Below are 16,158 nucleotides of genomic sequence, written 5' to 3' on the forward strand. Positions count from 1 at the left end.
ATTTGATTCCTACCTAAATTTTGCAAAATATTATAAAATTTAAATGAATAGAAAAAAAAGGTGGAGGATAAAAATAAAATTAAAATAAAAACAATTTGACGTAAATTACAGAGATAGAAAAAAAAAATCACAAAGTTACGAAGAAGAAAAAAATCACAAATTTAAGAAGAAAAAAAAAACTGAGAACCATGATGAATATATAAGTTAGCTATTAATTAATAGTTATCTTGATTATGTTTTCTTTGTGCCATTCTTTTATTATATTTTTTTTACGTTTTAATTTTTATTTTTGAATTTTAGTTACATAATGTCATAATTTACTTTGCATTAGATTAGTGAATATGTTAGTCACAAAACTTATAATATATATATTTTTAATTTAAATAAAATATATATTATTAATTTTAAAAGTGGTATAATTTGACCCATGATTGGAATGTTAATTAAAAAGTTTTCAGTCTTATTAAACTTTTATTTATCTTTTAACATTTTTTAAAAATAATATTAGAGATATGTAATATACTAATATAAATTTCTTTTGTAATTAAAAGAGACTAGCATGATACACTACAACTATTATCACCCGCTTAAATTTAGAGTGTTTTTAGATGAAATTGAATTCGTGATCTTTTGATCTTTAAATCACTAATGTTAAAATTAATAAAACAACAAATTTTAATTTTTTTTCTGAAAATTAGTGATATAAATATAAATGAGTATGTTTAAATTTGGTAGGACACGTATATTTAAATTTGTTTAGAACTTGGTCATTATATATATATATATTATGTATAATTGTATAACCTACTTATGTTTTCTTAGCTGTTAATTAAATTTATATTGATGTATGAAATTGTTTGAGATTCAAAATATTCATTTAATATTAACACTACTAATGTGTAGAGGGATGGTACTGCCTACTAAACTAAGTATATATATATATATATATATATATATATATATATATATATATATATATATATATATATATATATATATATATATATATATATATATATATATATATATATATATATATATATATATATTACAACTAATAAGTAATTAGTGTGATAAAAAAATTAACGTGTCAAGTAATTATTGTGATAAAAAAAAGTTTAAATGCTACAATGAATTCTATTATCTAAAATTATATAATTTTATTCCCACCATTCCAAAATTTTCAATTCCATAGTCACATGTCAACATTTTCTGCCAATTTATTGTCAGCTAATAATTGATTGCGTTCACCCTTTTCAGTTTTCACGATCTAGAACCCACCACCGTCATCTCCCAATATATATATATATATTTGTATAGTTAACTGATTATAATGTATTAATTATAAAAATAATTTAAATATATAAATTATTAATAATATATAAATTAAAAAATAATAATAAATACTAATACAGTAATAATAAGAAATTTATAAAAAAGATAAAAGTAGAGATAATTAATTAATAAAAAAGAATTAAAAAAAAAATAATATTTAATTAATAAATATATAAATTAAAAAATAAAAATTAATTTCGTTTATTAACTTGAGCTAAATAATATATTTATATTTTTTTATAATAAATATGTTTAAATAATCTTTTATTAATAATATATATTTAAATAAGCTAGTTGTATATACGTTGATATTTTCTTTAATGAATTTTTTTTCTAAAACTTTCTTTTTTTTATTAATTTTTATACATTATATTTTTTATAAATATCATTTTTAATATACATCGATTATTTTTTAAAAAAATATATAATTTATTTAAAACAGATTAACTTGACTTTGGGCTAAATTTTATTCCAATCTTTGGTCAAAAATCAAATTAACTAAGCTCATTAATTTTAAATAATTTGGATCCTCATCTTATTTTTATTTGATTATTTTTGGTATGGTTAAAAATTTAGACCCGAATTATTAAATATGTGAGATTCAAGTTATTATAGTTCAATTCGTTAATTTACAAACTCGAACTCAGATAGTAAAAATATAACTTTTCAAAAAATCCTATATAGTTACAGTATATATCATACAACTTTTTCAATTAAAATAGTGATAGACACTTTGCAAATAGTTTTATAATTTTGGATTTCAATCCCATATAATTTCATGTCTCACATAATACTGTCATCTAAAGAGAACAATTATTTTTAATTAAAAAATTATATGAATTAGAGTGTTTAATTTTAACGATAAAAATAATATATAATTATAAGGTGTCAAATCTTCCTTACCAACTAATTACAATGCATCATTAGTAGTAATCCTTAAAATATAACTGATATCATCGATCTATCAATGTTCATTAATTTTCTTTTCAATATGTTGTCATGTTCATGCAAATGACATCGATCCATTAAAAAAAATGAAAATTTGGAAATACATGCAATGTTATGTGGTCATATTGATTAAAGATCGAGGGAAATAGTTATCAGCATCCTTGACAAGTGAATGATTTTATAACACAGTAGTACTTATAACCATTTACAACAAAATCCTGAACAATATAATATAAGGTAAGTACGTAGAATTTTAATGAAATCTAAAAAACAAAAACAAAAGGTACGACTGAATTATTTTAAAGAGTTTGTAATATTGTCTTAATTTTTAATGAATGACACATACAAATGTTTAAACGATATGAGTAATTAATGATAAATGTCATAATATTTTGAGGAAAATGGAAAATTGAAAATTTTCTTTTTACTAATTTTGAACCCTGGCTTAAATTAATATTCAATATATCTATCTATATTTATTACCTTCACTATAATTTAAGTATGAATCGAATTCATTATCTTTATGTTTAGTATTTCTTTTTTCCGACCTTTGCGTTAGTAAATTAGTTTTTTATCTTAAAAAAATAAGAAAAAGAATAAATTAAGTTATGGTTGATGAGTGAGATAGTATATATATATATAATATATATGAGATAATATATATGTTTTATTATTAAACATATATGCACCACTGTGACAATTTAACTAATTCTTAATTGTTAGTCATTTATTTACTTGTCAATTTCTCCATTATAATTACAAGAATATTTGAACTCTGTATGTACGTAATATTGATCAAATGTACATTCCAGATTTGTTATTTATCTGAAAATTTGCTCAGTTTGATTTTAAAGTTTTTTTAATTTGTTCACATTTTCCTTTAATTAATTAATTAATTAATTCTCTCTGATTTGGACTATGTATTTTAAAAGAAAATAATATGTATACCTTAAGCTAGGAACAAGTTTTAAACAATAAATTAATATACAGGTCATGGCCTCCCTTCTTTTATTCAAGCACAAGCCCTCCAACTTCCTTCCTATTTTTTTTTTTTACAGGCTTATTACAATTAATTGTTTAGGTTATTTGAAAAATAATAAAATGACATATATAGATTTATTATAGGTACAGTGAAACTACCCAAAACATTCCGATCAAAATATAATTTGAGTGACAATCCAATTTAAGATTTCAAACTCTAAATCCAAACCCTTTTTTTTTTTTTTTTACTTGACCCCATAAAAAAGTAAGAAATAAATTATCCAAACTAATTTGACTGGCAAGTAAAATATTAATTATACAAGAAACAATGGGATTAGATTTTAGAAGAAGAGAAAATCATGATAATTTTTTTTACTTGACCCCAAAAAAGTAAGAAATAAATTATCCAAACTAATTTGACTGGCAGGTAAAATATTAATTATACAAGAAACAATGGGATTAGATTTTAGAAGAAGAGAAAAACATGATAATTTATAGGTTGCTTAAATCTGATGGTTGTTAGCTACTTACTTACTTACTATATATATATATACATGACAATATCACTACTACTATTACTATTACTATTAGTATTACTATTAGTATTACTATTACTACATTTATTAATTTGTTTGACGCCGGAAGGAAAATATTAATGGCGCCGGCGTGGTGGAGGACTCTGTCCGACGACAAGATGAGTTGGAGGAGAATTTGGTTAAAAGTTCTGTGGGTAATTAGAAGAGTGGCCGTTGTTATTGTTTCCATTGGCGCAATTATTATTATTATGGTTGTTAGCTACTTCAATATTATTAATATTGCTGAATTATCATGCAGCAGCAGCAGCAGCAACTCTAGTCCATTAATCCTCCTCATGATCATCAATATCGTTATCCTCACAATCCTCACATCCGACTTTATTCATACTTACCAAGCTCTTGCCGGATCTGACTGGATTATTAACACGCTCCAGACTGAATTAGGCTATGATTTTGCAGCGGAAGCAGATTTCTATACGGAGGACAATATTAAAACAACGAGAAAACTACTAGACTTAGATGGGATTTCTGAAGAAGATCAGGGAGGGGTGTGAGCGTGTTTCTCGTCAAAATAATATCATCCACATACTCTTTTAAAAATATGTAATTGATGTGTATGACATAATATTAATAAAGTTGTGTCAGATTTGAATTCAATAAAAACCAATTGATATAGAGCACTGCGAATTAGAGTGGAGTACACAACCCCAAAGGATATATATTGCTTTGTTAATTTTGTATATCTGATTAGAAATCTAGCTATTTCGTTGTTTCGTTGTTGAGACGTGCATACTTCTTCACCGTGAAAAAATACATACAAACCATTGATGAGAGATTACAAAAGTTAAAATAATGCAAATAGTTGTAGATTTGACTATTGGTTAAAATTCTCTTCATAGTCAATAATATATTGTTAATGAAAATCTGTTCTCATTACAATTCAATTGTCTCATCTGATTTCTGTTTGAGTTTGAAAATTCATTTATAGTCAACAATATTGTGTGACGAGATACGAGGGATAAGAGGCCACGTTTTATTTTGAATAAAAGCATTATATCCACCTGTATGTTAATGAAAAATGTATGTTTGGCAGCGGAAATAATATAAATGAGAGCAGAGAAAGGCATGAAACGTTATTTATTTTGAGAGATCATATAATGATTAGAACGGATAGACACATAATTTGTTATATTAGTTTGTTGTGAAAATGGGATAGTAGATCTAATATCCAATAGAGTAAAATTTATTAGATTTGTAACATTCACGAGTGTGGTTGAAATCATAGAGAAAGATCGTGAAGATAACAAATTATTATGAGGCGGTACATCATTAATCATTAATATGTTTGTTGGAATAGATGGTTCAACATCATACTTAGATAGTGCAAGTCATTATTTTTATATGGAAAAATGAGCTCGTCAAGTGTAACATGTCGAAAGATAAAATGCATCCAGATAAATGTAAAAACACATATAACTTTTGTGAGACGAACTATAAGAAAGAAAATTGCGAAGTGTAGTATAAAAATTGAGTTTATGTTGTTAATTATAAGGCGGTGTTATGGATATCAAGAACACCCAAAAATCTTAAAGAGAGGATGGTGATTAAGAAGTCCATTCAAGATGATGTCTAATTAGTCAGAGAATCACCTCTGGACATATTTATTCCTTAAGAAATCTGATTTTGGATTGTGTGGCATACATATTTTGTACATCTCGAACACTGTCGGAGATCTCGTCGGAGAGCATACATATATAGTTCTAATTCCAAGTTTGAAATAAATAATAGTCTGATTATGCATTTTGATTGTGTGTTTAGAGGATAAAAAATTGTTGTGCTCAAATTCGTTTGACGAAATTCCATTGAATATCCAACATTAGCAAAGCTACTACTCAAACTAACTAACTATAGTATTTGTCATCTAATCTGAACTAAAATATTTTTTTATAAAATTTACAATGATATCAATACAAATAAATAAAATCTACCTTTAGTTACCCCTCTTATATTAAAAGAGTTCATAAATAAGTTTAACCAGGAAAAATGATCATTATGTGCAAATTATTTATAATTATTGTTATTATTATTATTTATATTAATATTTTTTACTTATAAAAAGAGATGATGAGAAAAAGGATGGGTTTAGAAGGGCAGAGTCTAGCCTTAAAAATGGGAAAAATAAGTAGAACACCAAAACATTTGTATCATGCCGTTTAATTTATTGCATTTCACAGAATATATAATACTGTATGTATACTACAAACCTTTTTTGTCATTAGCCAATGCTGAACCAAATTTGAGCTTAAGCTAGGTTGCAAATGAAATTGAATAGACCTCAAACAAAGAAAACTAATTAATTAACTATATATACACTTCAATAATAATACAACAACACTAGTTCCCTTTTATGGTAAACAATAAATGCCCCAAGGGGAATGAATCAGTTTAGGTTTTAAGGCAGAATAATTCTTCCCATATGTATGTATGTATGTATGTTCTCGGCCCAAGGACATTGTGTGTGTGTTAAAAATATGATCTTCGCTTTGACATATGTAATCTTTAATTTTATTCCTTCTAATAATGATATCTTCTTGGAGTCAGCCTAATAAAAATATTTACATGGACATGGACATGGTGATAGGGAAAAGTTTGTCCAGGAGAGTATACACGCCACCACCTAAAAGCAAGGCGCCACTGTGGGAATGACAAAGATTAACCATGTATCAACAACAACTTTACAAAATATTAATTTTTCAATCTAATCACTATTATAACTTTTGATCAATGTGTTCTTGTTTCCTCAGATATATAAAAAAGAAGGGTTCTACGAGGTTGGTGTGGTGATCTATATAGCAATAACATACCTCATGGGGTTGATCCAAGCTGAAAACTTACGGAAAGAGAGCAGACCCTGAAATTACATATTAGATATGTTACATTCGCAATTTATCCCTTAATTCAAAACAAAATAACTTATAAATGTAACTCATTAGTTATAAGAGGCTCAGCTGTGATATGATTCTTATATACAGTTGCTCCTATACAAGAGTTTGTTCATCAAAACAATAAATACCTGCAAAGCTCCTGCAAATGAAGCGGCCAGAAGTAAAGGAGCAACGTATCCAGTTGTGTATGTCAACAGCAAGCTGCCGCCAACTATCGGATCCTAAAAAAAATCTTACCTTGTCAGGTACTACTGCTCAATTATGTATTACAACTCTCACATATGAACCAATTTAATGTTGCAGGAGGTACCTTTGTCGAAGCCACGTATCCAAGAAGAGTGGCCAGAACAGGTGTGCTGCAAGGTGAAGCAGCTAAAGCAAATGCAAGTCCAGCTAAATAAGCTTGCACACCTGTAGAATAGAAAACACATTTGTTGACAAATCAAAATTTTATTTATAGCTGCAATTTTTTATTAAGTCAAATTGAGCTTCAAGAGTAAATAATTAGAAACGAAAAGGATAGTATAAAACTCAGTAGTCCATTACTTGTGGGAAGGCTAGCAGCAGATGCACGGGGATCAAAGTTGTTGAAAAATGAGGGAAGCTGTAACTCAATGACCTGCATTGTTGATCACTAAAATAATGAACAAAAATGAAAATTACAAGCATCTAACAAATGTTAATGTCCACCTAGAATACCAGAAGAAACTACTTTGAACATTGAAGAGATGGGAGCACAATGGAAAATATATCAGTACTGAGAGGTAACAGCATAAATACAGACAACAGACCTCGAGGAGATTGAGACCCATAATTATAGCTAAACCAGAAGCTGCCAAAGGTAATCCCTGTCCTATCTGTCCATATGCCTTTCCTGCAAATGATGCTGCTATACCAAGGAGAGCAAGGGTAGTTGCCAATCCCAAAGAAAATGCAATCGAATCACCTACGACCTGAAAATGCAACATCTAGATTAGGGGACCTGTAGTAGAATATAGTTTTCAGATAATGAATGATGCTACATTTTGGAAGTATGAGCAAAAGTGTATGGTTGAATTTTCTTAAGTTGACATGATCACAGAGATGGAAGGCTTGAACTTGTGAATCAACTCAGAAAATATATAGAGGACCTTACATCAAAACATAATTCGAGAACAGGAACTATAGAGAGAACTGATTAGGTAAGTCGTCTATCTACCTGTGTCTTGCTTTTTCCAGAACCAAATGCTCCTGAATGTGAAGACAGAAAGTTGATTGGTTAGTATTAGTACATTGCACATTAAATTTACAATATTTTACTAACCAATATAGCCAAGGGTCAGTGGCAGAACACTCAAGGTACATGGAGACAGGCTAGTTACCAGACCTGCACCAAATATAACGGCCAAGCTGTACAGATGAGATGAATACTTATAAGTACTAGATTTGATCAGTTGTTAATAACTTTTTACTTGGCAATTTTAAATTGAAAGAACCACACAAAGACAAATGAACCTGGTGAAGCTGAGGGCTGATAGCTGATCACGAACAGCATCATTAGCTTGTTGTCCAGCAGAGTACATGAGACCTCCAAACCAGTCTCCAAGTCCACCATCTGCCAATATATAATTTGAAGCAGCACTTTCCTGAATTGGAGGGAAATAAAATTGTTGAGATTATACAACGGAATCATGTAAGCATGCAGGATTATAAGACAGTAAGACACATGTCTGGTTGTGAAGATAGACCCTAATAAATGCCCAATTGAACAACAAGGTGAAAGGAATATTAAGGAGCTTGAAACAAATAATACATAAAAGCAAGAATTTTGTTTTTTGAAAAAGGTCAACTTTCATAGGAAGGAAGAGCGCAAGAAGTGTTCAATGGTTACAAATGAGGGAGGGAAAAAAGAAATCAGAAAACAAAACAAAGGGAAAGACAAGAATATTATTGCTTGATAAGTTTTTTCAATCCCTAAATTTCATATGTTGTGCTTCAAGCAGATTGCTTCAATGTCACAGTGGCAATCATATTTTGAAGTCATGGTTTTCAAAAGTAATCAGAACAAATTGCTTCTAGTTAGGCAAGCCAATTACTCACCATAAAGTTATCCATAGGAGAAGCACTAGTAGCATGTGCAATAGCCATGTTTGCCACTGAAAACAATAGGAATGTGTTACCTTGTTGTATACTTGATTACAAAATTCTTTAGGATCGGTAATTAAAGATAAACAAATAAATGCTAAATTACCTGCTGCAACACCAGTAATCATCGCCACAGCTCCAAAACTGGTACTCTGGTTAATCGTGGGTAACGGATCGACATCCTGCACAGATCTTGTCATGAATCCCGTTGGCAACTTCACATGTCCTTTTTGAAGCAAGAAATTTCGAAAACAAAACGATGAGAACATATAGTGAGTGCGCCTGGAGACTGTAGAGTATTTAGGTCTAGACTCTAGAGTGAAAAATGGCCACTCATTTATAATCGACATGATATAAAGAGAGCAGTAGTTTAGAATGTGCAATAATCCGATTGATTAGAGTTTGCATTAATTAGTGTGTGCGGATTTCTACTCACCGCTGCTGCTGCTGCTGCTGCTTCTGCTGCGTCTATGATCAGGTTTGCAGCACCGAGTGATAGAACGATGAGTGAGGTAGCTGCTAAAGTTGTTTATGACCGAAGAATTCATCTCCTCTTCAGCTGGGAGAAGAGAAGAAGGAGATTGAGAGCAGCTAATACTGAAACAAATTGATTATCGAAATCGGATATCCCTCCACTATGCTTCTCTTTCAGCTGTCAAATGACCGGAGACCTTTCTCTTCAGGACTGTCGCCGGACGGACGGAGAATAATCAAGTACTAGCTAGAACGGGAAATTTGATAATATGACCCTAAGAAGGATATTTTGATTTTTAACCTCACTAATAAAGTTTTTGTTTTTTAACCTTTTTTTTTAAAAAATTTCCAATTTTACCTTTAATAACCTTTTTACTTTTTTTTTTTTCTTCCTTTTCCTTTCCCCTTCTCCTTCCCGTTTTCCCTTTTCTCCCCGTCTCTTCCTCTTCCTGGCGACACAGCCCCACACTCTTCCCCGGCGCCACCGCCCCGAGCCACCGTCCCTCTCTCTTCCTCGGCGATACAGCCCCACGCTCAACCCCTCTCTTTCCTTTGCTCAACCCTTCTCTCACTATGACCGCATTCTTCGAAACATGGTACTTTTTGCGTTTTTCTAGTTGATAGTTTGTTTAAAGTGAAAGTTCTTGATATACTTTGGTTGTTCCTCTAATTCTTGCTTTTCATAAGTTATTAAGTAGTATTTAATTAGAGTTGAAATGCTTAGTTTAGGGTTTGGGCTTTGGGCGTGGTCCTTGGGCTTTGGGCGTGGTCCTTGGGCGTGGGGCGTGGGTCGTGGCCCTTGGGCGTGGGTCGTGGCCCTTGGACGTGGGGCGTGGCCCTTGGGCGTGGGTCGTGGCCCTTGGGCGTGGGGCGTGGCCCTTGGGCCTTACTTCCCTACCCTGTTTCTGTTTTCATTATCTTCCTTCACTACTAGCTAGCTACCAGTGCTAATATCTGATTTGGTCTGTAAAAATAGGGAAATACCCAGAAAGTTATCGGGAAAGATGTCACCTTTTTCTTCTGTAAAGACTCTCCTCCTCCCTAGTTCGATGGCATGTATCCACATTCACTCTTTAATCTCTATTAATCTTGATCATAATACTGTCTGATATTCTCAATAATAAAAAAACTTGTATTTATTCTTCTACACATACTGCATCACTAAATTCCTTGTCATTTTTTGTTCTCGTAGTATTCCAGGAGATTTTGGATTCGACCCACTTGGATTAGGTAAGCGTGCATTTGTTTGATAGATTGAAGAAAACCAATGATATGTTAAATGGATGGTTTGATCTCAGGATCTGATCCGGAACTGCTGAAATGGTTTGCACAAGCTGAGCTAATACACAGCAGATGGGCAATGCTTGCTGTGTCTGGAATTCTAATTCCAGAATGGCTAGAAAGTCTGGGGTTTATTGAAAAGTTCTCTTGGTACGATGCAGTAGCACAAGAATACTTCGCAGATTCCACAACTCTGTTTGTGGTGCAATTGGGGCTAATGGGTTGGGTTGAAGGACGGAGATGGGCAGACATAATAAAACCAGGGTGCGTGGATATAGAACCGAGTTTTCCACATAAGAAGAAGCCAGAGGTCAATGTTGGCTATCCAGGCGGGCTTTGGTTCGACCCTTTGATGTGGGGTAGAGGGTCACCGGAGCCAGTGATGGTTCTTAGGACTAAAGAGATCAAGAATGGTCGGCTTGCCATGCTTGCATTCATTGGGTTTGTTTTTCAGGAAATTTATACAGGACAAGTCCCTTTAGAGAATCTTTCAGCTCATATTGTTGATCCAGGACACTACAATGTCTTCTCGGTACTGCAACTTTCATGCTTCGATCATATTCTTAATTTTCCAAATTGAAACATCAAATTTTGTACTAATTTTGAAAACATTTGGTTTGCAGGCTTTCACATCGCATGCTCTGCAGTAAGGAAGGAGCGCCAAGAATTTACATGCCACGATGCTGTGTTTCTTCTTGTCTTCTTGATTTTGTCCATTTGCAAATGTAAATATTATTTGAAAATGACCATTCGGATTATTTGTTGGTCAAATCTCGATGTGCTCTTAATGAAAAGATACGAAATTCATGCTATATTTCTATAAGTTTAAACATGGTGAAAGTTAAGCTTAAACATGGTGAAAGTGAAAACCATGATCCAACTTCAGAATTGAGCTCAAATAACATGCCTGAAATTCCTACCTAAGTCAAGTGAATTAGATGCAACTGCATAGAAACTTGACATGAGTTAGGTTCCTCAAAAAAAGGATTTCAATTTGACAGAATTCAAACCACTAAATCAAAGATGAGACAAAACTATAATAAATAAAAAGATATTATGTATTATGTAACCCCTGAACTAAGGCATTGCTTGATATTTTAATTATACTTTTCTATGAATATCTTGTTTTATATAAAAAAAAATATGAAAATTAATCCAACTAAAAAATCAAAAAGTAATAAGTAATGACAAAATATATACTTCCCCTTGAAGTAAGAATCATTTTGTAGATTGTATGATATGTATATACATTATACAATATACATAGGTCCAACTTTAACAATAAATGGCTATGTATGACAGGTCGTCCTCATGTTTTTCATGCCTAAACCCGAGCAAATAAATAAATGATTAATTATAGGAGGGAGATCTCTAAAACGACAAGTACAAAATATCACACAACATTGAATCTACATAAAGAAATTGACAAAATCTGAATGACTGACAATAATTATAGCATAATAGATTATTAGCGTAGAGAGAAAGGTGGACTTAATTTGATCATCCTCCCTATCGTTTCACACGCATATCTTTCACACATGAAATGATATGGGGTTTTCCATTTTCAGAATATATATAAAGGTGTGGAATCTGCGAAGTATTCTTGTGCTTCTGCATCGTACCAAGAGAACTTCTCAATAAACCCCAGACTTTCTAGCCATTCTGGAATCAGAATTCCAGACACAGCAAGCATTGCCCATCTGCTGTGTATTAGCTCAGCTTGTGCAAACCATTTCAGCAGTTCCGGATCAGATCCTGAGATCAAACCATCCATTTAACATATCATTGGTTTTCTTCAATCTATCAAACAAATGCACGCTTACCTAATCCAAGTGGGTCGAATCCAAAATCTTTTGGAATACTACGAGAACAAAAAATGACAAGGAATTTAGTGATGCAGTATGTGTAGAAGAATAAATACAAGTTTTTTTATTATTGAGAATATCAGACAGTATTATGATCAAGATTAATAGAGATTAAAGAGTGAATGTGGATACATGCCATCGAACCAGGGAGGAGGAGAGTCTTTACAGAAGAAAAAGGTGACATCTTTCCCGATAACTTTCTGGGTATTTCCCTATTTTTACAGACCAAATCAGATATTAGCACTGGTAGCTAGCTAGTAGTGAAGGAAGATAATGAAAACAGAAACAGGGTAGGGAAGTAAGGCTCAAGGGCCACGCCCCACGCCCAAGGGCCACGACCCACGCCCAAGGGCCACGACCCACGCCCAAGGGCCACGACCCACGCCCAAGGGCCACGACCCACGCCCAAGGGCCACGACCCACGCCCAAGGGCCACGACCCACGCCCAAGGGCCACGCCCCACGCCCAAGGGCCACGCCCAAAGCCCAAATCCTAAACTAAGCATTTCAACTCTAACTAAATACTATTTAATAACTTATGAAAAGCAAGAATTAGAGGAACAACCAAAGTATATCAAGAACTTTCATTTTAAACAAACTATCAACTAGAAAAACGCAAAAAGTACCATGTTTCGAAGAATGCGGTCATAGTGAGAGAAGGGTTGAGCAAAGGAAAGAGAGGGGTTGAGCGTGGGGCTGTGTCGCCGAGGAAGAGAGAGGGACGGTGGCGCGGGGCTGTGTCGCCGGGAAAGAGTGTGGAGCTGTATCGCTGTGTCGCCGTGTCGCCAGGAAAAGGAAGAGACGGGGAGAAAAGGGAAAACGGGAAGGAGAAGGGGAAAGGAAAAGGAAGAAAAAAAAGAAAAAAGAAAAAATAAATAAATAAAAAGGTTATTAAGGGTAAAATTGGAAAAAATTTAAAAAAAATGTTAAAAAACAAAAACTTTATTAGTAAGGTTAAAAATCAAAATATCCTTCTTTTTAGGGTCATATTATCAAATTTCCCGCTAGAACCACCACCAGTTGAAGGAGACCGACCAAATAAATAACCGTAGCCACTCTCAGGGTTATTATTTGGATTTAGGTTAAAATTATAACCTTAATTATTTGAAAATAATAATTATTCGGATTTTGAAAATATTAATATATAATGATAAAATATATTTTAATATTTTATTTAGTGAAACAAAATAATATGAGTGAAATATTGTTTTTTAAATTTTAGTTATTTAAATTATTCAATTTAGTTTTTTATTTATTTAGATAACCATTTGGAGCTTATTCGGTTTGAGGTTATTTTTAAAACTTAGAGAGAGAAAAAAATAATGATTGGTGATGATTTTAAGGGTTGATGATTATTTTTGATAAAAAGACTTAAAGGAGGGTATTAATATATATATAAATAAAATAAAAAATAATAATTTAAAATAAAGGGTATTTTAATATTTTGGTTAATGATTTGAGTGATGTGATGGATAAAAATGGTGAAATGATATTTGATTTTGTATGGGTTTTTTTAAAAACCTATACCGAACAAGGCCTTAGTTATTATTTTCAAATGACAATTTATTTTTTAAAATTATGACCATAAATCTAACTTTACTATTCAAATTCACAATTAATTGGTTAGATTAGGGTTGTCTTAAACAGTTTGACATTTCAGCTAATTTTTGGTATTTGTGGTAAGTTCGGCTCTCATACCAACAAATAACAATCATATTATATTTTTTATTCTAGGCTAGTGACAATAAAATGAGGATATTAATCATAAGTTCCTGGGTTCGAGCCCGTTAGACGCAAGTTTAAATGGTTAATTATGTTCGCGTGCTACAAACTTAATGCGTTGTCTCATTTTTAATTAAAAAAATAATAATATTTTATGATATTTTTTAATAAGAAAAAACAATTGTCACAATAGAAATTAAGAAAGTGAAATAAATTACCTCGTACGTACATTAAAACTATTTTGAAATATTAGGTTGGCTTGTTTGATATTCTCTTATGCCTTGTATTTGCTTACTCTATCCATCATACATACATGGACACAAATTAATGTTATCAAGGATGGAAGAAAATAATTAAAATAAATAAATAGCAGCTCACTAATTAATTGATTGGTCTTCAATGAAACAAACACTACATACTAAAAACTGATACACATAAAATAGATTTATATAAGTATATTATATTATTGTGGTCAAATAATATAATTAATTAAGTCCTTTTATTTGAGCCATAAGAATATTAAAATTAAAATTTAAGGTTGAGATGTATACAACATAGAATGGAATATGCTTGAAGGGGCAATTATAAATTTTTTGTGGTCCCTAAATTAAGTGAACTGATTGGAGAAGAGAAACCAAGCAATCAAATTCAAAACCAACCAAATAAAATAAAATGAAATGAATTGAATGTTTCCACGTATATATATTTTAAAGTAATTATTTGAACCATAAATGTTAATTTAAATTATAGGGCAAGACTTGCCTTCCAATAGAACTCAAGTTTTAGATGAAATATTTGACAACCAACTTACCTTAATGTGATGTTCATTAAATTTGGCTCTTCCTATATTAGTTATAATATATTGACATTAGTTGTTTATTTATTTATTTTTTTACTTATTTATAAGAATTGGTTTAAACAAAAGAGAAAGTAATTCAAAAGAATTAAAGTTAATACATTGACAAATAACTCAAATTAGAATACAGTGAATATAAAATCAATATCACTTATGATTTACAATAAAATTTAAGGATATTATTTAGAAATATGATTCACCATGATAATTCATAATTAACAAATTTTTTTAAAACTCTTTTTAACTAAGAGAACAAAATTGGTAAATTTCGCTCTCATTACAAAAAAATTGTTTTAGAAGTGATGCTAACCGCCATAGAATAAATCTCATATTGAAAAATGAAAGAAAGCCGAATAATAATACACGTCTATATATTTATAATAATTATTTTTGTTGAGAAACAAATTAATCATATTGTTAATAGCTATCTAAATAATTTATTTAGTTTAATAATTAAAAAATATATATGTATATATATCTTTAAAAAAATTCAAAACAAACCAGGATGAAGATTTTGAATATCTTGGAATTCAAATTGCAAATTGGGCGCTCATAATTTATAACAAAACAAAAAAATAAACAGCTGTATTTTAGGATAAATTAGGAAGACAAAATTCAAAAGAATTGAGGTGGGAAATGGATATTAGGACAAATGAAATTTATTTTCCTATTTTAAGATTAGGTGGGAAATTACAGGATTCATTAAATCTATAAAGATGAGTGGGGTCGTGTGTTTCGATATAATAATAAAAAAAAACAATTCTAAATTCAAATTAAAGCATAATTGATTTAGTTATAAAACCCAATTTATTTAGTTACAAGAATTGAAACTAAATAATAAAAATAAATTATAACATGATTTATTATAATATTATATTATAAAAAGTGATCGTTAAATTTGATTAGGAGAGTTTTAATTATTCTAAAACGTATATTTTGTTGTTATGAATGCTTAATTTGCAGTTTAAAAAGATGAGATGAAAGGGGGAGAGTTTTATTATTAAAAAAAATATATATATTTATTTATTGGGGACATGAATGAATCACTCTGGATTTAAGTAGGCACCTCGCGCTCTTAGCATCGGCTTCTTC

General features: G+C 30.8%; 2 protein-coding genes across 2 annotated transcripts; one reads left to right on the forward strand and one right to left on the reverse strand.

Moving 5' to 3' along the window:
* Positions 1 to 6,135: 6,135 nt before the first annotated feature.
* On the reverse strand, positions 6,136 to 9,591 carry LOC124945145 (cytochrome c-type biogenesis ccda-like chloroplastic protein 2). Its single transcript, XM_047485528.1, has 12 exons — positions 9,306 to 9,591; positions 8,976 to 9,095; positions 8,825 to 8,880; positions 8,240 to 8,370; positions 8,049 to 8,134; positions 7,944 to 7,975; positions 7,537 to 7,698; positions 7,292 to 7,364; positions 7,056 to 7,156; positions 6,874 to 6,966; positions 6,665 to 6,711; positions 6,136 to 6,494 (listed from the first exon to the last, which is right to left on the reverse strand). The coding sequence occupies exons 1-12, from the start codon at positions 9,415 to 9,417 to the stop codon at positions 6,416 to 6,418; spliced, it is 1,092 nt and encodes a 363-aa protein (XP_047341484.1). The 5' UTR covers positions 9,418 to 9,591; the 3' UTR covers positions 6,136 to 6,415.
* A 915-nt stretch (positions 9,592 to 10,506) lies between these two features.
* On the forward strand, positions 10,507 to 11,274 carry LOC124910181 (photosystem I chlorophyll a/b-binding protein 6, chloroplastic-like; the record flags this gene model as incomplete). The annotated part of the gene is made up of 3 exons (XM_047450795.1): positions 10,507 to 10,573; positions 10,642 to 11,156; positions 11,248 to 11,274. Coding segments are annotated over 3 exons (609 nt in total), but the record flags the coding sequence as incomplete, so codon positions are not given.
* Between the last annotated feature and the right edge of the window lie 4,884 nt (positions 11,275 to 16,158).

The sequence above is a fragment of the Impatiens glandulifera genome, chromosome 7, assembly GCF_907164915.1.
Source record: "Impatiens glandulifera chromosome 7, dImpGla2.1, whole genome shotgun sequence".
NCBI classification, from domain to species: Eukaryota; Viridiplantae; Streptophyta; class Magnoliopsida; order Ericales; family Balsaminaceae; genus Impatiens; species Impatiens glandulifera.